The 27,444-nt window shown below is 36.2% G+C and overlaps 1 protein-coding gene across 1 annotated transcript in view; it reads right to left on the bottom strand.

Annotated features, from left to right (window-relative positions):
• Nucleotides 1-2,398: 2,398 nt before the first annotated feature.
• Nucleotides 2,399-27,444, bottom strand: part of LOC147401642 (uncharacterized) — a 45,390-nt gene continuing 20,344 nt past the window's right edge. The window contains exons 13-15 of the mRNA XM_086444427.1: nucleotides 15,279-15,398; nucleotides 13,708-13,769; nucleotides 2,399-2,606 (exon numbers count right to left, since the gene is read on the bottom strand). Coding sequence (XP_086300553.1) covers nucleotides 2,435-2,606; nucleotides 13,708-13,769; nucleotides 15,279-15,398 — 354 coding nt within the window. The 3' untranslated portion in view covers nucleotides 2,399-2,434. The remainder of the gene's footprint in view (nucleotides 2,607-13,707; nucleotides 13,770-15,278; nucleotides 15,399-27,444) is intronic.

Genomic DNA, 27,444 nt, shown 5'->3' with positions numbered 1-27,444 from the left:
TTCATTTTTATTTGAGTTATCCTCTCAATTCCTATAAAATGCAATTGGATCTAATATGAACTGGCGATTAGAACGTATGTGGATAGAACTTATAACGGGGTCTTAAAAAATAAGTAATTTTTGTTGGGTTGTGTATCGTTTTTTTAGGTTCACTAGGATTCTTGTTGGTTGGAACTTCTAATTACATGGTGGATATATCAAATTACTGTTGCCAACCCCTAGTTATTATTATAACAAGGGATAAACAAAAATCCAAAGCTCTGATTCAAAATTATCTTGATTCATCCTCTCATAAGGAATTGCCAAAACATTTGACTCTTCACTCATCCCGGTATAAAGGATTAGTCAATCAAATAATGGATAACAAGTTGATCGGTTTGAAAATAAATGAGTTGATAGTCAGAAAATATTATTCTCGCCAAACTTGAACCTAACTAAAAATAACAAAGGTTCGGAGAATTTGACCCTTTTTCACTGAAGTAAGTCGAAGGAGTTTGTCAAGATATTGATTCCTGATATGGTGATCCATGTGGTTGATGAAACTTAATTTATGTTAATAGATATTGGTTTATGGTTTGGCGCAAGGGAGGATTTACAGTGGGGACACTTTCCCTCACAAGAATTTTCACAATCTGTAGATTAATGAGCTATTGCAATAGATATTAGGAACAAATAAAAAAACCCGCCACTACCCCACAATTTGTTTTTCTACTCTTAGTTATTGTCACAAATATTTTTTTCACTCTAAGTTGCCCCACAAAAAAATTTCTACTCTTAGTTGCCCTTACATGGGCAAAGCCCTGACTCCGACCCTGGTTGGGCGACTTTATTTTTAGTAATGGTATCTTATTATTGGTGGTGGAAATGGAACTTGTTTTTTTCAATTAAACTTAGAATTTTATTAAATAAGTTACATGAATCGGGTAAGGTTACCTATTTAATAAATGTGTTGGGTTTAAGTTTTTGACACAATTATTAAATGGGTCAAGTTTGGATTTGGATTTGATAAAATTTTATATTGCCCTTGCCTCAACATGACCCGACCCATTGCTACCTCTATACTTCAACCAAACCAAAACACTCATTTTCATCTTAATGGATTTACATATGAATTGGAGTGGCATTAGCAAAAGTTGGTGTGACAATAGAAGTTCTCTTAAAGAAGTGGGACATTTATGTCATTTTATTAATCTATTCAAGAAGACTATGGTCAAGAAGCATGTTATCTTTTGAAAACATTGAGGCCACACCAACTTTCAATAACAACATCCCAATCATTATCTATTAATTGTAGAGAGCTGCTTTTGTCACCCCAACTTTTACTTTACACCAATTTCTTAACAAACAATGCCAAGGTTTGACTTGAATTATAATCTCAACATTACAAAACATTATTATACCCTATTAATTCAGTACTTGTTTACAAATATGATTAGGTTCATAAAATCCTAAACCCCAAAAATTTGAAATCTAGCAAAAAATTTGAGAGCACTTCTTTTGGCACCCAACTTTTTTACTTATTCTCAACCATTCACTTATTTTCTTTATTTTTAATTGGTATGTAATAAATAAAAGTTGGAGTGCCACTAGCAGTACTATAATTTAATAGGCCCAATAAAATATATGGTTGAGTCATACTCTGTATACGGAACATTGTCACCAACAAATTATTCATTCTAACATTACCAATTTACAATGTAGAAAACGATGAAAAACGAAAAACATATATATAAAAGAATGGTCCAGATTTTCTTTTTTCGACTCTTTGTTGAATTAGGTGTATATCATGACTTAAGAAAAATAAATCATAGAATCTTGAGAAAATGTTTGCCGTGTCTGATTGCATTAAGGAAAATACCAAGAGTTAATTTTGTTTTGGGAATGGGGGCAATATTGACAAAATTAATTTTTAAATTTTCCACCCTGACATTTTTTTCTACCGACCTTCATTGGTGAATTTTGAGAAAAAAAATTATTTTTCCAGAAAAATGGAAGTGAGAACTTGAAAGTATAGACTAATATATTACAACAAACTACCACTGCCAACTAAAGTAATACAAGCACTCAGTACAATATCTTTTTTTTTTTCTTTTCATAATGCCTGTAAACAAAGGTATAATGTGGCACATTACAGTTCTCTATCTGTAATTTCCAAATTTTTAATCCGGTATAAGAATAACTACTCAAATTTGACTCACAGCGTCCTCTGCACTTTACTTACAGCCAAAGAGATGGAAAAGGGACTTCCAGCACAAAAAAGGTGAAGGTAACTTACTACAAAAAAGGCACTTTGTTACACATGATTTGGCCCCCATTTACAGAGCAAACGGTCAGCCGAAAAAAAAAAAACAGTGGAGGTGAGACAAGACCTCCTCACAATCTAAGATGATGTTCAGTTCAGTTCATTTTAGTTGGGCGACAGGTTCACCGGGTTTCAGGTCTGGAGTGCATCCAAGTTGTTCAGGTGCAGGGGCCAATGGTACAACTGGAGGTGGTGAAGTCGTTGATGCTGGAGACAATGGAAGTCAGGTTCCGAAGGTTGGGATGGATCACTGGAAAATGTCGTGTCCAACTTGGGCTTGGCATCTTCTTCAACAGTATCACATCTGAACGTGCAAATAGCCAAAACACTTAAATTCCTGAAATGTGAGATAACCAGTCTAATAGAGGCACAGTGGCTTATTGTAATGAACGTAACCTAAGAGATAACCCATCGAAAAAAAATCAAACCACATGAATAAACTGGTCCCAACCCCACTGCACACTAGAGTGCTAAAGGGCCAAGCTGGCTTTTGATCATTTTGAACTGGTTTGGCCCAGTCCTACAATTCAAATCAGGTCCACAAGGGCCACATTGACACACCAAGTAGTAGTTGAAGATCAGCAATCTTATCCTAACAAGTACCCTTAGGACTCTCAGAAATTAATGATTACTGATATCTATACACAATTGGATTTAAGAACTTGGACCTCTTTTCCTAGAATCTATTCAGTGAAGCTTCATCTATTTGATCTTTGACCTTTAGACATACTGATTTAGAAGCCATGCTACTCCCATCTGCATCATTAACCCTCTGAATAAAGATGAAATTGTAGGAGAATCAGGAAAGCTGATCTCATAGAATCAAGAAAATAAGATATTCTTTTTTGTTATTCTTGATCACTCTTGACTTTCTAAAATATTCCTGTAATCTTCTACAATAAGATAGTTGGTTTATTATTTTAGATTATTCTTGAATTTCTAGATTATTCTTGTAATAGGATAGTTGATATATAAATACCACTATTAGGGCATTTGTAATGATCATCCAAGAATTCTCAATAAATTCAATTTTTTCTACATGGTATCAAAGCACTAGGTTCTGATCTAGGGATTACCTATGGAGCACCAAAATCCGTGGAAGACGGCTTTAACCGGTGCGACCAGCAAGTACTCAGCGGCGTCAGGGGAAAGCACCGCAAGTTCGAACCTGAACTCCCCCATCTCATTCAGTGGTTCGGAAGGGTCCACGAATTCGTTCCAATTGAATATCCACCGTCTAAATCGAAAAAACCTACACGGAATGGTCGCAAATCGTTCGTTTGATTTTGGAAGCAAGGGGTATATATATCTCTGCTTGTGTATTATGTTATACAACCAAATTTAATTTTAAATGTTATCTTCTCTCTCAACATAAACGCAAGAACAACGAGCAGGTGGGTTTCGCCGTTTCGAGTGCACGAGCTCCGTGGCCAGTAGCCACCTCTTCTCCGGCGGCCGGCGAGCATTAAGTTAAGTTCTTCCCTCCTCTCTCTCTCTCTCTCTTCTCTCTCTCTCTCTCTCTCTCTACACACACACAGAAAACCTTTTTTTCCCCTTCAAAATCCATCGACTTCAAAGTTCAACCTCAATCAAATAATTTTGATTTATTTTTTGCAAATCTATTTCTTCAAGTTGATGTAAAAATATTGATGTTTTATCAAATTTTTCATCATTTTTTTTTCAAAAATTAAAGTTTATTTGATTTAAAACCATTTTTTTATACAAAAAATCAAAGTTTATTGATTTTAAGTATGAAATAGACTGAAGATTTTGAAAAAAATACGAAAATCGATTTGGTTTTTACAGATTTGTAGAATCGGATATTATCGGATATCCGATATATTTTCGAATTCGAATTCGAATCTTGGTTTGTGATATCCGATCGGATCGAATTCGAATTCGGATATCAATATTTTTTCGGATTCGAATTCGGAAAAAATAACACTATCCGATCGGATATCTATCCGTTGACAGCCCTAGTGCGATCACTACAAACGTCCGTGGCACACACGGGAAACCTGCTGGAAAATTCATGGCAAGCCTCAAAACTGGAAGAAGAAGTCTGGTGGAGTAAGGCGTGCACTTCAGGCTAGTGTCTCGGATCAAGAGCAGTAGTCTTCTTCAAGTTCGTTTCCTTTCACCAAGAAGCAGATAGACCAACTGTACAAGTTTCTCGAGTCTCAGAAAAATTCTTCTTGTTCTTTGGCTCAAAAAGGCAATTACCTGAAAACAGCTCTCATTGTTGTCAACCCTGATCACACCTAGATCATCGATTCAGGTGCAACCGATCATATGACAGGGTTGTCAAATCTTTTTTCTTCGTATAATACTTGTGCAGGTAATCAGAAAATTCATATTACAGATGGCTCTCTTTCAGCTATTTCAGGAAAAGGTTCTATTATAGTATCTCCATCACTCACTCTTCACGATGTTCTTCACGTTCCCAAACTTTCCTGTAATCTTTTGTCTGTCAGTAAGCTAGCCCGTGATCAAAACTGTCAAACTAATTTTTTACCAACTCATTGTGTGTTCCAGGATTTGACCTCGAGGAGAATGATTGACAATGCTAAACAGAGTGAAGGATTCTACTTCCTTGATGATGGATTTGAATCGAGGCAACAATCTCAACAAATAAGTTCCTGTTTTGAATCTATTTCTGTTTCCAATAATAATATTATGTTATGGCATTTAAGATTAGGTCATCCAAGTTTCAAATATTTAAAACATTTGTTTCCTATGTTGTTTGGCAATAAAGATCCATCTATGTTTCATTGTGAAATATGTGAATTTGGAAAACACCACCGTACATCTTTTCCTTCACAACCATATAAACCATTAAAACCTTTCACAATTATTCATAGTGATGTTTGGGGTCCTAATAAGATAAGTACACCTTCTAACAAGAGATGGTTCATCACATTTACAGATGATCATACTCGACTCTGCTGGGTGTATTTATTGATAGAAAAATCAGAGGTCGAACGCATTTTTAAAAATTTTTACAATATGGTGCAGACTCAATTTCAAACTAACATACAAGTTTTCAGGAGTGATAATGGGAAAGAGTATTTTAACATGACCTTGGAATTTTTTTTTTAAAAAAAAGGAATAATTCATCACAGTTCTTACATCGATACACCCCAACAGAATGGTGTTACAGAAAGAAAAAATAAACATTTGTTGGAAGTGGCTCGCGCGTTACTTTTTGCAACTAAAGTTCCCAAGTATTTGTGGGGAGAGACTGTTTTAACTGCTGCGTACTTAATAAACAAAATGCCCTCCAAAGTTTTACAATTTAAAACTCCTTTCCAAGTTTTCACAAATTGTTTTCCAACTGCTAGACTTTCTGCTGATCTACCTCTAAAAATATTTGGTTGTACGATTTTTGTTCATGAACATCGAAAAATTGGAAATCTTGAGCCCAAAGCTATAAAATGTGTCTTAATTGATTACTCCCCAACTCAGAAAGGCTATAAATGTTTTGACCCGATATCGAAAAAATGTTTTGTCACAATGGATGTTACATTTTTTGAAAAACAACCATATTTTAAGAATATTCATCTTCAGGGGGAGATTTTTAAGGAAGATTCATTTAACTCGGGCAATGTTTTTCTGTCAAATGATGTGTTTCTCTTGCAAGAGTCTGAGTCTAGTATCTCTACACCTATAGTAAATGGCCAAGATTCGTTCCTTGAAACTCCTCCTATTATGAGTGATGTTTCCCCTGAGTCTAGGCCTACATTTGAAAAACAATCTAAAAATCAGAATTCTGAACAACATTTTTTGGAAACCGAAAATAAGGAACAGCCTACTATAATGTCACAACAGGATAATAGATTCAATGAAGGTGATCGAACTTGGAAAGGGATTGTTTACTTGAAGAAGAATCATAAGAAAATGAAAGACGAATTGACTCTACAGCACAGCCATCATTCTGAACCAAGAACGAATCAACAATCTGAATCTGTCACAGGTAATTCTCTTTCTCTTCCCAACAATCAGTCACAGCCTTCTGATTTAGACATTCCTATAGCTCTTCGTAAAAGGGTTAGATCTTATACTAGTCATCCACTATCTAAATTTGTGTCATACTCGAAATTGTCTTCATCTATTGCTGTTTTTACCTCTCAATTGTCCAGTGTAGAAATTCCTAACAGTGTACAGGAGGCTCTAAAGGTTCCAAAGTGGCAGGAAGCAGTGCTTGAAGAGATGAGAGCTCTTGAGAAAAACAATACTTGGAGTGTTGAGGCATTGCCAGCTAGGAAGACCACTATGGGTTGTAAATGGGTCTTCAGTGTGAAGTACAACTCTAATGGGTCAGTGAAAAGATACAAGGCTAGGTTGGTGGCAAAGGGATTCACCCAGACATATGGCATTGATTATTCTGAGACTTTTGCTCCTGTTGCAAAATTAAACACAGTGAGAGTATTTGTATCTATTGTTGTTAATCTGGACTGGCCCTTGCAACAACTAGATGTGAAGAATGCCTTCCTCGATGGTGACTTGGAGGAAAAATTGTACATGGATAGTCCGTCGGGCTTTGAGGAGAAGTTTGGCTCAAGAGTATGCAAACTAAAAAAATCCCTGTATGGTCTCAAACAGTCTCCAAGGGCTTGATTTGAGAAGTTCACATAGTCTGTCAGAAAACAAGGATATTCTCAAGGACAAGCTGATCATACCTTGTTTTTCAAGTTCTCTCATGAAGGAAAGGTTGTTGTGCTAATAGTTTATGTTGATGATATTATTCTCACAGGTGATGATGTGATCGAAATAGAGAGACTGAAGAAGAGCCTTGCATTAGAATTCGAGATCAAAGATTTTGGAGCGCTAAGATATTTCCTTGACATGGAAGTTGCTCGTTCAAGGAAAGGAATCGTTGTCTCTCAATGAAAGTATATTCTTGATCGTTTGAAGGAAACCAGGTTGAGTGGTTGCAAACTGGCTGAGACTCCCATGGATCCCAATGTAAAGCTTTGGGAAGAGGGAAGTGTTCCTATTGATACTGGTAGATACCAGAGATTGGTTGGAAAACTAATTATTTATCTCATACTCGACCGGATATTGCCTTCTCTGTCAGTGTTGTTAGTCAATTTATGCACGCACCTTATGAAGAACACCTCGAGGCGGTCTACCGAATTTTGAAATATTTAAAGTCTACTCCTAGAAAAAATCTGTTTTTCAAAAAGACAAATCAAAGGAGTGTTGAAATATTTACTGATGCAGATTGGGCAAGTTCGATGAATGACAGGAGATCTACTTCAAGGTATTGCACCTTTGTGTGGGGAAACTTGGTTATCTAGCGAAGCAAGAAGCAAAATGTTATTGCCAGAAGTAGCGCAGAGGCTGAGTTTAGAGCAATGGCTTAAGGGATCTGTGAGGTATTGTGGATATACAGAATCCTAGAAGAACTCAAGATGACTATGAAACTTCCTCTAAAACTGTATTGCAACAGCAAGGCTACAATAAGTATTGCTCACAATCATGTCCAGCATGATAGGACGAAGCACATTGAGATTGATCGACATTTCATTAAGGAAAAAATTGAAGCTGGTCTGTTTGCTTGCTGTTTGTGCCTTCTAGTCAGCAAACAACCGACATCTTGACTAAGGGGCTTGCTAGACCTAACTTTGAACATCTGATAAGCAAGTTGGGCATGATTGACATCTATGCACCAACTTGAGGGGGAATGTAGGAGAATCAGGAAATCTGATCTCATAGAATCAAGAAAATAAGATATTCTTTTTTATTATTCTTGATCACTCAGGACTTTCTAGAATATTCCTGTAATCTTCTACAATAGGATAGTTAGTTTATTACTCTAGATTATTCTTGAATTTCTAGATTATTCTTGTAATAGGATAGTTGGTCTATAAATACCACTATTGGGGCATTTGTAATGATCATCCAAGAATTCTCAATAAATTCAATTTTTCTACAAAAATGATGTGGAGCTCTAGTAAGAATGGCCATTCTCAATAAGTTCATTTTCTCTACTTTGCATATTACTCCCAAATCTCCTTTTCAATTGTTTGTGGTTCCCACTTTTCTTGAAAGGTGTAATTATATTAATAAAATCAACAGAACTTGTTAGAGTTTCTATTTTTCTTTTTAAGTGTGCAATAGCCCCTACAGCTGTTTCTGTTTTCTCCTTTGTACAACAGCCCTATGGGCCTTATACTATTTCCGAACAGCCCTTAGGGGTCTTTTATGTAATGGGGTGGGCCCCTACAGTTGTTGTGTGCTCTTCTTCTCTTCTTTTTGCTCTAGGCTGTTTTATTTAGTATCAGAGTGGAGTTATCTTCCTTCTTTCCATTTTTTAATTTTTTTGGGTTTTTAAATCCATATCTCTGCAGTTGAATTTTTTTTCTGCAGTTTTGTGGTGAAACAAACTTTGGTTCATTGTGGTGGTGCAAGATAAAAATGATGTGTATCTAGGGCGTGGTTGTGATTGCGTTTTGAGGCTCCGTGGCTGTATTTGCTCCTCTTCATGGTTGTTTTTATGGATGAACGTAGCTCTCCGAGTGATGATTCAACCAAACAGATTACCTCGGTACAGTTGAATGGAAATAATTATCTCTTAATCCCATGATATAAAGGTGTTCCTACGAGCTAGGAAGAAAGCAAAGTACCCTGTTGAAGATCCTCCTTCTGAGGATTCTAAGAACTACGATGATTGGTGGAGTGAAAAATTCATTGGTTATGACCTGACTTTGGTTAAGCATGGAACCATCTGTATCTTCCGTCCAACCCCTTAATACTGCGCAAAAGATTTGGAGCTCTCTTGCAGAGATGTATTCTCTAGAAAGTAATGTGACTAGGGTGTTTGAGTTGTTTGAACACATGTTCACTACCAAACAGGGTGATAAACCCATAAATGAACATTACAGTAATCTGAAAGGTATGTGGGAAGAGTTGTTACTCTATCAACCACTAAGCACAGATTTGGAAGTTTAATGACGTCAACGTGAAGAATTCCAAGTTATATTGTTGTTGTCTAGTCTTAACTCAGAGTATAGTATCTTCAAGGATCAAATTCTGATTGGTGAACGACTTTCAACTGCAGCGAATGCATATTTTCAACTTTAGGGGCCTCACTTACACACCCAACTCCATCTTCTCTTAAGGAGTCATCTGTTTTAATCACTAGTGATGGTACTGATGGAACTCCTCGTAATGGACGTAGTAGTACTCATGGTGTTGGTCGTAGTGATAATCGTGGTGGAAGTCATGACGTTCGTTGTGATGGTACTAGCTTTGGGCGTGATACTGATAAATCCACTTGGAAATGCAACTATTGTGGTAAGACAGGACATACTGAGGCTTACTGTTGAGACAAATGAGGACGTCTTGACTATACCCATAATGCATCTACTGAGATATCTCCCACACCTATCCCTTAACCATCTACTTCTAAACCACCGGTTATTGAATCTCAGTCTCAAACAACCTTATTGCTCAACTTAGTCAAATTCTTCAAAAGTTGTCATGTCTACCTTCTTCCTCATCTACTCCCACAACTATGGTCAATACAAGTAATTCTGCTTATGAAGTTGCTCGATCCCCATCATCTTTTTGGGTTATTGACTCTGGTGCTAGTGCTCACATATCTGGTACCTCTTCCATCTTTTCCAATTATCATTCCTCTAGATCTCACATTATTTTAGCTAATGGTTCTTCTCGTCCTATCCTTAACACTAATGATCTTCATCCAACAAATTCAATAAACTTACGCTTGGCTTATTTATTCCTAACTTTCCTTTTAATATTATATCTGTCAATCAACTAACAAAATCCACTATACCATTCTGTAACATTTTATCCTACCTCTTGTATTTTTTAAGACCTCAAAACAAAGGAGATTGGTTTGGGAAATGAACATAATGGGCTATATTTTATGGACTGTGATGCGCCAGTTATTGCTTTGAGTGTTGCTATCTGTCCTCTACAGTGGAATTATCGCTATGGACTGTGATGCGCCAGTTATTGCTTTGAGTGTTGCTATCTGTCCTTTACAGTGGAATTCTCGTTATGGTCACCCGTCATTGCAGAAGTTGCGTAAAATAGTTCACATATTAAGTCCAATTTCAGTTTTAAAATGTGAAGCTTGTCAGTTAGGCAAGCATCACCGTAGTAATTTTCCTCCTAGTCAAAAAAGTCGTCAATTGAGTCCTTTTTTATGTAGTCCATTCGAACATTTGGGGTCCTGTAAAAATAAAGAGTATTTCTAATTTTTTTAGCCTTTTATAATAAGATATTTGTTCAGTTTGAATGTCGTGTTAAAACTTTTCATTCTGATAATGCCCTTAAATATACCCAAAACTGTATGTCTAATTTCTACAAAGACCATGGTATCATCCATCAAACTACATGCCACATACTTCCCAATAGAATGGCACCACTGAATGTAAGCTCCGCCATCTTTTGGATATCATTCGTACTTTATTGTTCAACATGTCAGTTCTTAAACTTTATTGGGTTGATAGTGTTCTTACTGCTTGTTACCTCATTAATCGAGTTCCTACACCTATTTTGGGTAACCAGACACCCTTTTCTCTGTTATATCCTAAGGTCAAGCCCTATCCTCTTGTTTCACGTGTCTTTGAGTATGTATCCTTCGTCCACGTTCTTCGAATTGATCATGATAAGTTGTCACATCGAACTGTAAAGTGTCTTTTTGAGTGATTCTTGAACTCAAAAGGGTTGTCGTTATTTTGATCATGTAAGGAGGGTGTCGATATTACACTAATACTTGTCACCTTTTTTTAAGTCTACATTTTTTTTTCCATTGTGAGTCGTCAATTTGATTCTGATCTGGTTCATTCTCGTCAGGGGGAGTTAGTTTCACCTACCATTCCCCTTCCAGTTTCTTCTTTTCCTCTTCGCTTGCAGGTTTATCAGCACTCTCAGCGTCGCCTAATTGTATCTTACGGCCCAACCGCAACCAAACCATCACCTAACTCACTTGAGAATCCTCCACCCACTGCTTCGTCTGAGGAACTTCCACATCCTCCCATACAACCCTCATCCTCTACGCTACCAATTGCATTGCGTAAAGGTATTTGTTCCTGCACTCACCATTCTATTTTTAATTTTGTATCTTTTCATCACCTTTCCTCTACTTTTCACTCTTTAGCATTCTCGTTGTCCACTATTTTTGTTCCAAATACTTATCTCCAGGCTCTAACTTCTTATGGATGGAAACTTGCTATAAATGATGAGATGCATGGCCTTTATCAAAATAGGACATGGGATGTCACCAATCTTCATTTTGGGAAGATCAATGTTGGTTGTTGTTGGGTGTACATAGTAAAATATCAACCTAATAGCTCTATTGATCGTCTTAAGAATTGATTGGTGGCTAAAGGGTATACTCAGACTTATAGTGTCTCAACTCTGTTAAAATTCTTCTATCAGTCACAATAAATTTTAACTGACTACTTTACCAATTAGACATAGAAATGCATTTCTTCATAAAGATTTACAAAAGGAAGTGTATATGGATCAACCTCCAGGTTATGTAGAAGTGAAAAAACATCCTGTGTGTTAAGTTGAAGAAGGCATTGTATGGACTGAAACACTCTCCACATGCCAGGTTTGACAAATTTAGCTATGTGGTGCTTCAATATGGTTTTCAACGTTCCACCTTTAATCATTTTGTATTTACTTGACATTCTACCTCCGGTACTATTGTTCTTATTGTGTATGTAAATGACATTATTATCACTAGTAGTGACTCTGTTGGTATTGCTTAATTGAAGATTCATTTGAGTACTCTGTTTCATACAAAAATCTTGGGTCTCCTTCGTTACTTACTTGGGATTGAGGTTGCATGTTCCGAGGATAGACTCACTTTGTGCCACACAAGTATGTGTTGGACTTATTATCTGAGACTGGCACTCTGGGATCTCATCCAGTTGACACTCCCATAGATCCTATTGTCAAGTTTGATACTGAACAGGAGGAAGTCTTTGAAGATAATGTGAGGTACAAGCAGTTGGTTGGCAAACTCATCTATTTCACGATTACTCGTCCTGACATTGCTTATGCTCTGAGAGTGGTCAGTCAATTTATTAATGCCCCTCGACGACAAAATTGGGAAGTAATCTGTCGTATTCTACTTTATTTGAAGGGTGCTCCTAAAAAGGGTCACTTGTACCGTCCTTCCTCCTCAACTATTTTTGGATACTTTGATGTTGATTGGACTAGGAGTCGTTCTGATCGTCGATCCACCTCTAGTTATTGCACATTTATTGACGGAAATCTTGTTATTTGGCGTACTAAGAAACAAAACATTGTGGCTCGTTCTAATGTTGAAGTTGAATATCATACAATGGCCCACACTGCTTCTAAAATGTTATGGGTTCATTATCTTCCTTGTGATATGGGTGTTGATGCTCTATTACCTATGCAGATGTATTGTGACAACCAAGTTGCCATCTTTATTGCCAACAATCCTGTCTTTCATGAACGCACCAAGTATATCGAAGTGGATTTTCACTTTGTTCGGGATTTACTCATACATAAACAGATTGTCACACCCTATGTGAAGTCAAATGATCAGTTGGCTGATCTTCTCACTAAGCCCTTATTTCGCGTACCTTTTTCTTCTTTATGTACCAAGTGGGCATCTTTGATATATATGTTCCAACTTGAGGGAGAGTGTTAAGAGTTTTTGTTTTCTCTAAGTGTGTGATAGCCCCTAGGGCTGCTTTTCTGCTTGTGCGAAAGCCCCACATACTATTTATTATTATTAGTTTATTAATATTATTGAGGAGAAGCCGAACCCTACAGTTTGGGATCTAGACTACAAATAGTCCCATTTAAGTAAAGTCTGAAGAAATAACCCCTGAATTCCCAAAATTTCTTACACTAAAAAAAATAGTGACTCAATGATGATAATGATTGATCTTTCCTTCAAAGATCCAGGAGTTTCTCTCCTTCCAAAGGCTCCAACAAATAAGAAAAAGTGTTAGGAACCATAATATACTCTCCCCAAGAAAGTCCGAGATTGCCAACTTTTGTACAAACATAAAATGAACTTCGAAAAACAGTTAGAGAAATGGAATTTGGACAGAAAGCAAAAGGACAATGAATAAGAAGATCAATTGATTCCCCAGGGGACTTGCACATGGAACAAAAATTGGCAAGAAATACCACAAACCCTCTAACATTGTCAATGGTTAATATCCTGTTTAAGGCAGATGTCCATAAAAGGAAGGGACATTTGAGGGAAATTTTTTATTCCCTCAAAGGGACATTGTCAATGGTTAATATCTCTGTTTGCATTTTTTATATTTATGAAATTTATACCAGTTAACAACAAAATAATAAAAAACAGTCCATGGGACGAAGTATCATACAAAGTTATGAATGACTACTGTATTCTTTGGTTTAAAACTACTCACTTGGTAAGCATCTCCATATCCTCCACAGCTTGGTTGATTGCATGGAGGGTCATTTTCTTTACCTAATTCACATGGCACATTTGAAAACAAGTTATCACAAAATAGGCAATCTGAGCAATCAGATCAAAGCAGCATTGATCATACTCAAAACTTAGAACCATCCAAGGAATAATTCTGCTCAAATTCTGTAGCCCCCATAGACAAGAAATCCATCAAGTCAATTTGTCATACTTGCATAAATAATCTGAGAATTATGTGTTGCTACATATTTAACATCATGAAACACTGACAAAAAATTGTCACACTTACCTTCTCAAACCCTATACACAGTACATCCATACAGTCCATTCCACATGTTGAGAGATTTCTTTAGATATGTTAGTCCAAGGCAAGTATATAGTACATACATTAAAAAGGTATTTAGATAAGCTGACATAATTAAAACCATATAAACAATAGCTGAAAATAAAATATTGAATACATTAAGTATAACTCAAGATATTCCATTGTCTACAATGGTAAGTTCATAAACAGTGCCCTACTAATTACATAGGACGCAACTGAAGTATTTGCAATCCTAACCGAGCCATTCAATCGCTGGGGGGATCCCCAATCACACACAAACACACATTTTCTAAGTCCTTGGGATCATCAAGTCAAGAAGATAATTAAACCAGGAGATCTCTAAGTATGATGAAGATAGGCTTGCCGATACTTATCTCAATGCCTATGATCAAGTTAAGCGTCGAAGAAAGAAATCAACAACATTTACTGAGTCAAACAAGATTGACCGAGTCAACTCGACCCAAGCTTTGACCAGTCCTCAAGATCTAGTCCACCTTCTCTTAGGACTCTTTCTTTTATTGAGTTTCTATTTTTTTAATTGTTGAAGTAGTCATAGCTATTTCTATTTCAATTTTAGAAAAGTTTATTTTCCTAGTTAGTTTCTAATTTGTTTTATGTTCTCTAAATTTGTTTTTATTCTTTAGGCTATAATTAGAAATCCTTTTAGATGTTTAAATTGAGTTCTAATAGGATTAGAAGGATAATAAAATGTTTTCTATTTTAGAAAGTTTCTAAGTTGTTATGAAAGAGTTATCAATAAAAGGAGCTCCAATAAACAAATTCAGTGAAGTTTTTTAAAGATTGATTAATAAAAGAAGAGACTTTTATTCCTTTTCTTTGTTGTTTTTAGTATAAGAGTCCGATATTGGTTCTTAATTTTAGTGTTTGCGATTGATTTCCATTAATCTCAAACCTATATTGAAATTTCTAGTCTGTTTTGCTTGACATAGAGATTCTTCATTTACTCTTAGTTCATAGGATTTCACCCTAAAACCAGATTTTTAACATAAACTCCAGGTTTGTGTCTTATACCCTACATTAAAGTAACTCATCAGTTACAAGGTCAAATGTACCACGTGTATCAAACATTTGTGCTAACAAAATACTTCAGCGTGACTCAGCCCATTCCTCATTATATCACTTGCAAACCACAAATATGACTAGAAACATTCACTATTACATATATTATCAACATTAAGTACACCATATGGTTAAAAAAAAGTTACCTCCAGTTTGTCTTCCTTTGCCCTATGATTCTGGGGAAGCACACGAAATTCCTCAGTCAAACGAATGCATTCATTAACATTTTCAGGTGAAACAAAATCAACTGCAACCTTTATGCACGACTGCAAAAGATAAACTTGAACTTCAGAACATGACTTAAGCAAATATATAGAACAAAATTACAATGTTTTTTCCTTATTCATTTACATGTAAATAAGACAGCTTAATTATAAGTATGTTCACAAGCGTTAAACAAGGCAACATAAAAAATGTGAACAACAAAGTTGAAAAGAACATTGGGTGACAAAATATATGCATTTCTCTAGTATATTTTTATTTTTCTAAAATGGATTCTGGTATATGTACCAATATTGGAAGACATAGTAGATTTGAGAGTTTTAGGGTTAGGATTTTTGTGGAGATGAAGAGAGAGTTGTTTTATTCTCTCTCTCTCTCATATATATATATATATATATATTAACATCATAAGAATATTACTAATAACAAAAGAACCCTTGGAAGATTGTAAATAACCAAAAAACCCTTATAAGAATTTCTACACTCCCCCTCAAGTTGGTGCATATATATTTTTCATGTCAACTTGTTAACAATGCTATAAAAAAGTAAACTACCTAGCCCATTAGTAAGGATGTCAGCCAACTGATCTTCAGTTTGCATGAATGGAGTACAAATGTGTCCAGACTGCAACTTTTCTTTGATGAAGTGCCTATCTACCTCAATGTGTTTAGTTATATCGTGTTGAACTGGATTATAAGCAATACTAATGGTTGTCTCATTGTCACAATACAAACATATAATAAACCTTGTCCAGAGGAGTGGATTTTAAGTACCTTAGAATTCTATAAGCAGCATCTAAATAAGTTGCAGTTGGTGCATGCATAAACTGGCTTACCACACTTACTGCATAAGCAATATTTGGACGGGTTAAGGTGAGGTAGATAAGCTGGCTCACAAGTCTCTGATATCTCTCAACACCAATGCAGGGCTCATCATTGGACTCACAAAGCCTATGGTTTGACTCAATGGGAGTATCACAAGACTTGCAACCCATCATACCTATCTCATGAAAGAGATCCATAACATACTTCCGCTGCAAGATGAAAATACCCTTCTTTGATCTAGCAACTTCAATCCCAAGAAAGTATTTCAATTGACCCAAGTCCTTCATCTCAAACTCCTTTGCTAACTGGTATTTTAATTTTTTCATTTCATCATGGTTATTACCAGTCATTACAATATCATCAACATAGACTGTGAGAGCAGTAATTTTTTCATTGGAATGTTTAATAAATAATGTGTGGTCAACTTGACTCTGCTTGTAACCATACCCCACCATAGCACAGTGAAACTTTTCAAACCATGCTCTAGGAAATTGTTTCAAGCCACATAACGTCTTTTAGTCTACACACTTTCCCTTCAATAGCTGGACATTTAAAACCAGGAAGAGGTATCATATACACTTCTTCTTCCAAGTCACCATGCAAAAAAACATTCTTCACATCAAATTGTAGCAATAGCCAATCTTGATTGGCTGCAAAGGATAACAAGACTCTAATAGAGTTCATTTTTGCTACCGGAGCAAATGTTTCACAGTAGTCAATGCCATAAGTTTGAGTGTAACCCTTGGTGACAAGTCTGACTTTATACCTATCCACTGATCCATCTAGGCGATGCTTCACAATAAAGATTCATTTACATCCCACTGGTTTCTTTCCTCTAGGAAAAACAACCATATCCCAAGTATTATTATTCTCAAGGGCCTACACTTCCTCCTCCATTGCCTTTTTCCAACTTGGTTGAGATAGGGCATCAACAACATTACGAAGAATAGATATTGAGGACAAAGCAATAACAATAGCGTGATAGGAGGAAGACAAAGCATCATATGAAACAAAATTAAAGATAGGATTTCGAGTACATGACCGAACACCTTTTATAATTGCAATGGGAAGATTAAACCATTTTGCCAATTTTCACCAAATTCGACAAAATTACGAAAATATCCCTCATAAGGGTTGACAATCATTTCCAAAAAAATTTCATAAATGACACAAACCCATAATCCCATGGAATTCCTTACGAAAAATCGATTCCAAAACATTCTGAAACATCAAAAAACGACAGCACTTGTCCGAGACTCTAAAGATAGATCCATTCAAAGTCGTAATTCTTCCTGCCAAAGTTTGTATTTGCTTCTAGTCTCTCGGGCTCGGCATCTCAATCAGGGCTCGAATTTGGTTGGGGTTGGCATCAATGCCTCTTTTGGTAACGATATGACCGAGAAACTTTCCCGAGGACACCCCAAACACGCATTTCTTCAATCGACAACTCGCGATGAGAAGGTTTCTCTCGAGCATGTTTTCAAACAACCATGCAAAGACATCTTTGTTAGCCCTCAGAAACTATACTAACTCTCCCACTTTTCCTTGAGAATGTTTGTCCTGATATTCGTTTTTTCTTCTTCCCTGTGGTCCACTTCCAAAAAAAGTTGGAGTCTTATTTCTCGGACTCAAATTTACTAAGCCATGTTTCTCAGACTTAGATTTATAGGAACTTAAACAATCCTATTAATTCATTCTATGATTCAAAAAAAGTTGGAGTCTCGTTTCTCGAACTCAAACTTACTAAGCCACGTTTCTCGTTCGCTGCTGTCAATCACATTGAAAAGGAAAAAAAGAAGGTGAAAGCGGAACTATCAAGGGCAAATCTAATGGTTGGGCGAGTTCTGAAGAAAACAGGTTACCGACCCAGACAAGGGCTAGACCAGGAGGAAAAGGAAAAGTTACGCCGGTCGAAGCAAAAAAGCACACTCAACTAAAGTTGTCAAAGAACCTTATAAATGAAAAAAGGAGAGCAATTTGTCAGGAGACAAACCTATCAGTCAAACCCACAATCGCAGCCTCTGCTAGTACATAACTTCCAATGTGAGAAAGGAAAAAAATCAAAGCAACCTGAACACATTTCATTCAAGTTACTCATGATTTTTCTTCTACTTTTCTATCAGGAAGTTCTTCTCACCACGGACTTATGTTAAACCTTTTAAGATCGTCAGACCCAAGCATCTAATGGTCTCTGCTATCTCAAGATAATGAATATGTTTCTCGCACAACATCTACATAGTTGACTAGAAAACCTCTATTTAGAGAAAAGATAAGATGAGAAACTTTAAATCATTCGGCATTGTCTTTTATGTCGCGATTGGTCTTGAAGATTCATTTATAGTTGACTTTCTATTTTTAGAAGTCACTCAACGAGATCCCAAACATAGTTCTAATCTATAGATTTTAACTATATTTTTATGACATTCATCTACTTAGAAGAATCATTACTTTTTGTAGCTGGAGGATTTTTTGTCAGAGCACGGAGCTGGAGGATTGTTAGCGCAGAGGTAGGGTTTGTCAGCACTAAACTAGAAGTTCATCAGCACAGAGCCGAAGGTTTTGTCAGTTCGAAGCTGAGGTTTATCAGCATGGAGCTAGGTATTTGTCAGCATGGAGATGAATGTTTATCGGCATGGAACCATTGCCAGGTCATTTGTCCAAACAACAAGGTAGAGTAAGAAATATTTCCTACTTTTGATGGTTTTTGCAAGTTGTTGAGTTTGCTTTGTTTCAGATTTGTCCTTCATGATGCTTTATTAGTTGATCTATAATTTTGTTTCACTATTTAGAGCATGAACAACCGTACACCCACCTTAATCATTCTTGACCATATGTCAAATCTTTAGAAATTAGAATTTAAATGAGGAGAGTGTTAAGCTCATGTTGTTTCCATTATCCTTTGAGAATCACACAGTTACATGGTTAAACTCCCTAACTCTCATAGATTTTATACCAGAAATCACCTGGTGCGTATGGGGAAGGGGACTCCATATGCCCCAAGAATTAGTTGTGTGCTCTAAGAGTCCTGGATACCTCTTCATCAAAAAAATAAAAACAAAATACTCACCATTTCTTTTTCTTTTTTATTTTCTGTACCCATTTGCTCAACCGATTTCAAAATTTGACACATGTTATGACCTTTCAGGGAACACGAACTTCTTGATACCAAAGGTAATGTTGCATTTCGAAGGTGGTGTCGATTAGGATCAAAATCTGCTTGGTATTCTTGTTGGACCAAGTGCGTCACAATTGTGTTCAACTTGAATGTTATTAGTTTTCGTCGCACATGAGCATTACATCTCAAGGCATCTTAATTATGCATCACGAGCCCAAGAGGGTTGAAGATGGCGACAAGGGCTAATGTGAGGAAGCTGAAGGTGAGAATGGACTCAAAGGTGGGAGTTTAGAATTATCAACTTTAGGAGTAGGGATATTACCTATGACGGATGGATTTTGGGAGGATTCTTGGTTGGGCTTATGAGGACTCTCTTTAGTGCCTTTGTCACATCGCGAATACATAAATAATTCTTTCTCTTCTTGTATAATAGGAATCTCCCCCTGGCCATTATTATTGTCGACATATAATTCTTTCTCCTGGCCATCATTACCACTGTTATGACCACTATCAACATTGTCAGAGGGAAGAGGAAGAGGACAAGACAAAAACTCTTGGGGAAAAAATATATCTCCACTTTCATTTGTCTCCCCCTGAAGAGATGTGTTCCAAGAGGAATAAAATGAGGTAGACTCAAAAAATGTTACATCCATAGATACAAAATATTTACGAGAAAGGGGATGATAACATTTATAACCCTTTTGATTAAATAACCACGTCATTTAGTTGAGGGGTATTTACACAAGTGGTTTGATGAATGATACCATGCTCACTAAAAAATGAAGCAAGACCATCAAACATGTATTCTCTACCATTATCAGATCTAAGGACATTAATTTTTACACAAAATTGTGTTTCAATCAATTTGTGAAAGAGTTGAAACACATAATACACATCACTTTTAGCTTTGAGTAAGTAAACCCAAGTAACATGAGAAAAATCGTCCACAAACGTAACGAAATAATGAAAACCACGTAATGAGGTAACTGGGGAAGGTCCCCACACATCAAAATAAACAAGGGAAAAAGGTGAACTGCTTTTGTATCACTGGCAGGAAAAGAGGTTCGACAATGTTTAGCAAATTCACACATCTCATACTGAAGATCTGACACAAAAATAGAACAAAATAACTGAGGAAACAAGCGTTTAAACAACAAAAAAGAAGGATGGCCAAGGCGCATATGCCACTATAATAACTTCTCAAAACGATGATCATTCCAAACAGTAGATGGAAGCTTCTGGACTGAGGTAGCAACCCGTGATAGGAGATCCAAAAAAAAGTCCTCCTTCCTCATGCCCCGTACCAATCATCCTCCTCGTATCCAAGTCCTGGAAAACACAATGAGAAGCAAAAAAAATGACTACAATTTAATGATTTCGTGATATGACTCACAGAAAGGAGGTTTAAAGCAAAATTAAGGATATGAAGAACAGATGATAAGGTTATAGATGGATGAGCAATAACACTACCCTTGCTAGCTATAGAAGAATAAGAACCATTGGGAACTTTTACTTTGACCCTACCATAACAGATATGATAAAATGAAAAAAAAAAAGACATACTAGTGATATGATTCCATGCCCTTGAATCAATAACCCAAAAGCTGTTAGGAGTGGAACCAGATGCACTGAAGGCCAAGATCGAAGTACTTGAGTAAGCGACCGCTGTTGTAGAAGCAGTACTAGGAGGCTCCAATTGAGCCATAAAATGTCGAAAAGCCTCAATCTCACCTCGAGAGAGGTTAGTACTATCTGATGTCGGTGTTAGAGTTGGAGTAGGCCCTAATGTCTCCATGGAAGTAATAGAAAGAGTGTTTGAATCCCTTCCACTAGTGTAACGACTACCTCCTCGACCAACGGCGAATGAACCTCTATGTGATGGACGGCCATGAAGATCTCAAAAAGTATCCCTAGTATAACGAGTACGACCACAATTGTCACATTTCAACTTATCTTTATCATCAACAGTTGTCCCTGAACGACACCGCCTCGAGCACGACTACCATTGCGACCTCCTCTTTGGGACATCAAGGCTAAGATTGCTCTCTCATGAATGGTAGGTTGGAGCATAGCATTACGACGACACTCCTCACGATGCAAGTAGGAATATATTGTAGTTAATGATGGAAAAGGCTCTTTTCCTAGAATTTGAACCCTGACTTGTTCGTACTCGGAGTATAAACCGGCAAATAACTCAAATACACGATTTTCTTCAACCAACTTCTTATACGCAATAGCATTGATAGAACAATGGGCTCAAAATGTCTGACAATGATCCAACTCTTCCCATAGATGTCAGAGAGTGGAGTAATATGTAGACAAGGGCTTATCACCTTGCCTCACCTGTCAAATACTATGGCGCAACTCATACACATGATGTGTTGCCTACTTCTGAATATGTCTCTGTAACTACATCCCATATCTCATTGGCAATATGCAAAAATAAGTAATTATTGCTAATGTTGAGTTGCATAGAAGGGAGAAGCCAAGACATAACAATAGCATTCTCTACATCCCATCTGTCAAAGGTTGGATCTTCAGAATCAGGAATTGGTAAACTAACAGTCAAATATCCCATTTTGTCTTTTCCTTTAATGTATAGTATGGCTGATTTAGACCAAGCAAGGAAATTATGACCATCTAGCTTCACTGTAATGATTTGAAGATTAGGAGTAATACTTTGAGGATTACTCATACTCCCTTCACCATTCAAAGGCACATTCGAAGACTGACTAACTTTAGACATTGTAAAAAAGTCTTTCGAAAAAAAACAACAAACACCTTGTGAGCACAAAATACACTCTACTAGATACCCGAAATTGATGTACACTTTACCCGATAGAAAAACACACTTATTATCCTCTTTAACAACACATGGCAAGCATTAGAATATGGAGAACAAGTCAATCCAAATCAGAAAATAGCACACAAGATCAGCTTTGCATAAAAAACACCATTTTCAACAAAAAATTCAGAAAACGGGTCCAAAGAAAGGATCATCGAAACTTCAATATCTGACCAATCGATCAACGGCCACCACCATTAGATTCCTCATAAAAAACGACCAAACTACTCAAGTCCAAACTCAGAAACAAGTAATCAAAATGAACAAACGGAGAGAAAATGACAGATCCTAAATTTTCGTCATTTTTGTTGATTTTTCACTAAAAACATTATAACTTGCTCAAAACAACTCCAAATCGCATGAAACTTGTTTCAAAAATTCTCTAAAATCATCCTCTTAGAAACAATCAAAAAATATCAAAATATCTGACAAAAACAACGTCAGATGACGTCAACACGCCGACTACTGACGTTAGATGACGCAGCAAGTAAGAGAGTCTTCTTATCTCTCCTTTCTCTTTAAATTTGTCTTTAAGGTCTTTTTTTATCTTAAGCTCTGATACCAAATAGATTTGAGAGTTTTAGGGTTAGGGTTTTTGTGGAGAAGAAGAAAAGAGATGAAGAGAGAGTTGTTTTATTCTCTCTCACTCGTATAAATATTAACATCATAAGAATGTTACTAATAACAAAAGAACCCTTGGAAGATTGTAAATAACCAAGAAACCCTTATAAGAATTTCTACAGATATATCAACACGGTAGTTAGAAATTCCTTAATTCCATGTTCAGTCACATGGGTTATGGGGTGAGGTAGATACGGTGGGTGATAATGTGTCTCATCCCTAACCTTCTCCATCCTAGCTAATGAGTCTCCATATGGGTTCTTCAAGAGTTCTAGAGGCTTGAGACAAGATGATCAATTGTCACCCTTTTTGTTCCTTGCAATGTCGGAAGCTCTTGGGAGAATGATTGGAAAGCAGAAGAAAATAGGGACTTAGGTGGGTTATCATTGGGTCATAGTAGGCCAAAGGTTTCTCACTTGCAATTTGTATATGATACATTGATTTTAGTGGAGGAATTTGACAGGTAATGGGAGTTATTGTGGGATTTGGAGTTGTTTTGAAGCAATATCGAGATTGGCGATTAACTGTTAGAAAGAGCAAGGTGTTTGTAATGGGGTAGGTCAGGAGAATTGGTATATTAGCAGTAGTTTTAATTTGTCAGGCGGATTATCTCTCATCATCTTACTTAGGATTGTCGTTCAAACTGCCTTAAAGGATCAAAGCAATTTGGGATCCAATGTTTGAGAAGGTAAGTGGAAGGTTTAGGGGATATTGACTCTTGTAACAAGTATATGTGAGTTGGCTAGTGTTCTAAATTATTTTCTCCAATTATTTTTGTTTATTTTCAGAACTCGTCACTGAGATCAAATATGATCTCAGTGTTGTCTGAATAGGATCAATTAGTAACACAAATCAGAGAAATAAACTATGAAAGAGAAGATAAAGAAGAAAGAAGAGAGAAAAGAGAAAAAGGGGAAACATGACCAATCTAGGTATTTTTTCCCAAGAGAAGTCAATGCAGCAGCCGCTTTATGAATATTAGGTCTTTTTTCATGTAAATAGAAAAAGACCAAACTACCCATATACAAATAATTAAAAGAAAAAATTGAGTCCAACTATTTTTCCCCACATTCAACCACTTTAACACTCCTCAAGTTGTGCATAGATGTTAATCATGCCCAGCTTGACTAATACTTCTCGAAGCCATTCAGATGAAGTAGCTTTGTGATGTAGGACATCTACAGGGTTTTTTTTTTATATAAGTATAAAATCTTAGAAAAGAGAGAAGATACAAGAGGAGGCTGAGGTAGCCCCCAAACAAGGAAAAGATAAAGAAAAAAAAAGGCCAAAACAAGCAATAATAGAATCACATAAAAAATCCGATTTGAACACGAAGTCAACAAAAGAAACACCCAAAAAATCCTTGCTCAACTTCGACCGCAAGTATAGCAGCCCCAAAATTTCCAGATACACAGCTTGAGACATACTTTACTTTCCCCGGAGCACCATGTTGTTTCTCTCTCTCCGAATAGCCAAGCAATTGCCAATGGAAGAATAGCCAAAAGGTATCTTTTTCTAAGAGAAGACATTTAAGGTCTACCCTTCCAATAATGAAAAGAAGGTTCGAGGTAGAACACAATCCATTTGAAACGAGGAGAGAAAGACTGTCCAAATACCTCTAGTAAAATAACAAAGGATTAAGGTGTGATTCATAGGCTCCCAATCCCTCATGCAAAGGGGACAAAAGTTTGGAGTAATCGAACCATGAATTATCAAATTATCCAAAGTTAGAATCCTCCTTAAGGAAGCTAACCAAACAAATAAAGAAACCTTGGAAAGGACAAGAGCAGACCAAATGGTAAATTCCGAGAAAGAGTTAACAAACAAAGGAAGCAAGGAATTGTAGGAAGAACAAACTGTGAATCTTAAGTAGTTTCCTAATCCTAGTAGGATTTGTTTCTATTTTCTAGTTAAGTAAGATTTATATTTTCTAATTCTGATAGGATTTTTATTCCATAGTTATTGTAGAAGTACAATACCTTTTTCTTTTTTTTTTATAAGTGAGTACAATTCCTTATTAGTTTCTACTTTGTTTTCAAGTTCCTATTTTTTTGTCAGACTTCGTTCTTATTCTTAAGAATATAATTAGAAGTGCTTACAAGTATCCAATTTGAGTTATAATAGATTTAGAAAGTTGCTATTATATTATAGATAGGTTAGGAATTTGAGTTATAAGGAGCTTCATATACGAATTTTAAGATAACAATTCATTCCATAAATTTTGAATTTAGCTAATTCTCTTGTTTCAATTTATTTCCCAGTTTCCCTCTTTTTCCAAGCTTGAATCTATTTATTCAAACTAGTTTTGAGTGTTCCATTAAGCACAATCTTCCAATTCCTTTCGAATTTATTAATTCATATGCTTCCACTATGTCACTTCAGTAAAAATATCAGCTAGCTAACATCCTGTAGGAACAAACGTCAGACTTATGATCTTGTGTTGAACCTTCTCATAGATAAAGTGCCAATCGGTCAAAATGCACTTATTACGCTAATGGAAAACAGGATTGTTAGCAATGTGAATTGTTGTCTAATTATCACAATGTACAGGAATAGGGGTGTCAATCTGAATGCCCATCTCTTTAAGGAGAGAGAGTTCATAGAACTTCAGAAGTATTATGTGACATAGCTCTATATTTGGCTTCTATAAAAGATTGAGCTACCACATTTTGCTTCTTACATTTCCAAGTAATCAAGTTTCCTCCTAAGAAAGTGCAATAACTTGTAGTAGACTTTCTATCATCAAAAGATCTTACCCAATCAACATCAAAATAAACAGACACATTCAAGTGCCCATAGTCAAAATAAAGTAGCCCTCTACCAAGAGAATTTTTCAAATACCGTAGTATTCTATAAACAAAATCTAAATGGTGCTGACAAGGCCCGTGCATGAATTGACTACACACTCACTGGAAATGATATATATCAGGTCTTGTTATGAAAAGATACATAAGGTAACTCACAAGATGTTGGTACATACTTGGGTCGCCTAACACTTTAGATTATTTTCTAGACAATTGTTTATTGTGTTCAATAAGTGAGGTAATTGGTTTACACCCAAGTATTTTTGTTTTAGTAAAGAAATAAATTACATACTTCCTCTGAGATATATGGATCCTCGTTTTGGTTCAGGCAACTTCTATCCCCAAAAATATCTAAGACCAATATCTTTCATTTCTAATGTCTTCTGCAAATACCTTATCTGACACTTCATGTGGATCATTCCCTATCAAAACAATGTCAACGACATAGACAACCAAAATTGCAATTGAGGACACACAGAATTGAGTATGAGAAATAGCAGTGCCAAACTTCTCAAACCAAGCCCTAGCAAACTATTTCATACTATATATTTCCTCTCGCAACTGCAAACTTTATGTCTATCCCCTTTAGGATAGACACCTAGTGGGAGAGACATAGATTTCCTCCTCCAATTCCTCATGAAGAAAGACGTTTTTAACATCCATTTGATACAAAAGTCATGACTTCACAACTGCACTAGAGAGAAGAATACAAAAAGAATTTAACTTTACAAGTGGAACACGTGTCTCATGATAATCAATGCCTTCCTAATGAGACTATCCCTTTCCATCCAGGCGGACCTTAAACCTGTCAATGAAACCATCAAACTTGTGTTTAATTGTGAACACCCACAACATGTTTACCCTTGGGTAATTGCACCAGCTCCCAACTCAGTAAATATAGCTTCTCTCCAACTAGAGTCAGACAAGGCTTGAGTCACAAAAGACGAAATAGTGACATATGCAAGAAAGGAAATAAATGCATAATAAGGAGAAAGAATTGCAAATCGGATGTACAAATTTCATTTTCTTCCTTTCGAATGGAAATAGGAGTGTCTAAGGAATTAGGAACAATTAAAGAAGATTTACCATGAGATTCAGTTAAAGAATGATTACCTTAGGATTCAATTGGTGTGTGATCATTCCTCCTGATAGATTGTTCCTTATTTGATCTCCAAATGTATACCTGCAAAGATTTAGCAACTGGAAGACTCACAAGAGAAGGAATAGTATCATCAAGAGGAACACTTACGATAGGAAGAGGTAAGAGATTATTGCGAACATCTGATGTAGTGGAAGTGAAATATGGAACATTTTCAAAGAATGTTAACATCATTGGAACTAAATCTCTTCTTGGTGTTAGGACAATAACATTTATAATCCTTTTGAACAATCGAGTATCCCAAGAAAATACATCTCACTAATTGATTTCCCAATTTGCTCTGTGATGGCCCAAGTGTTCACACAAAACACACAGATCCAAAGGTTTTTGTTAGAGAGGATAAAAAGAAGAGTTATCAAAAAAACACAATTTTATGACGGTATAATCCATTCAAAACAGGTGTAGGCATTATGTTGATGAGGTAGTTAGTACAAAGGACAACTTCACCCTAATAAAGTCTAGGTACATTCATACCAATCAAAAGAGAATGAGTAACTTCCAAGAGGTGTATGTTCTTTAGCTCAACAACGTCGTTTTGTTGAGGTGTGTAAGAACTTGAAGCTTGATGTTCAATGCCATTATTCGTCAAATAATTTTGTACACTATTACTCATATACTTTTTGGCATTATCAAAACGAAAGACTGGCATCAAGATGAATTGGGTCTAAATCATCTTAAGGAAAGCTATTACTACATAACTCACTCCTTCTCTTCTTCTCAAC

Source organism: Akebia trifoliata, chromosome 5 (genome assembly GCF_017979445.1).
Source record: "Akebia trifoliata isolate Shusen 1 chromosome 5, ASM1797944v1, whole genome shotgun sequence".
Taxonomy (NCBI): Eukaryota; Viridiplantae; Streptophyta; class Magnoliopsida; order Ranunculales; family Lardizabalaceae; genus Akebia; species Akebia trifoliata.
Note: the sequence above shows the minus strand (reverse complement) of the source record. Positions and strands in the feature narration are given on the sequence as shown.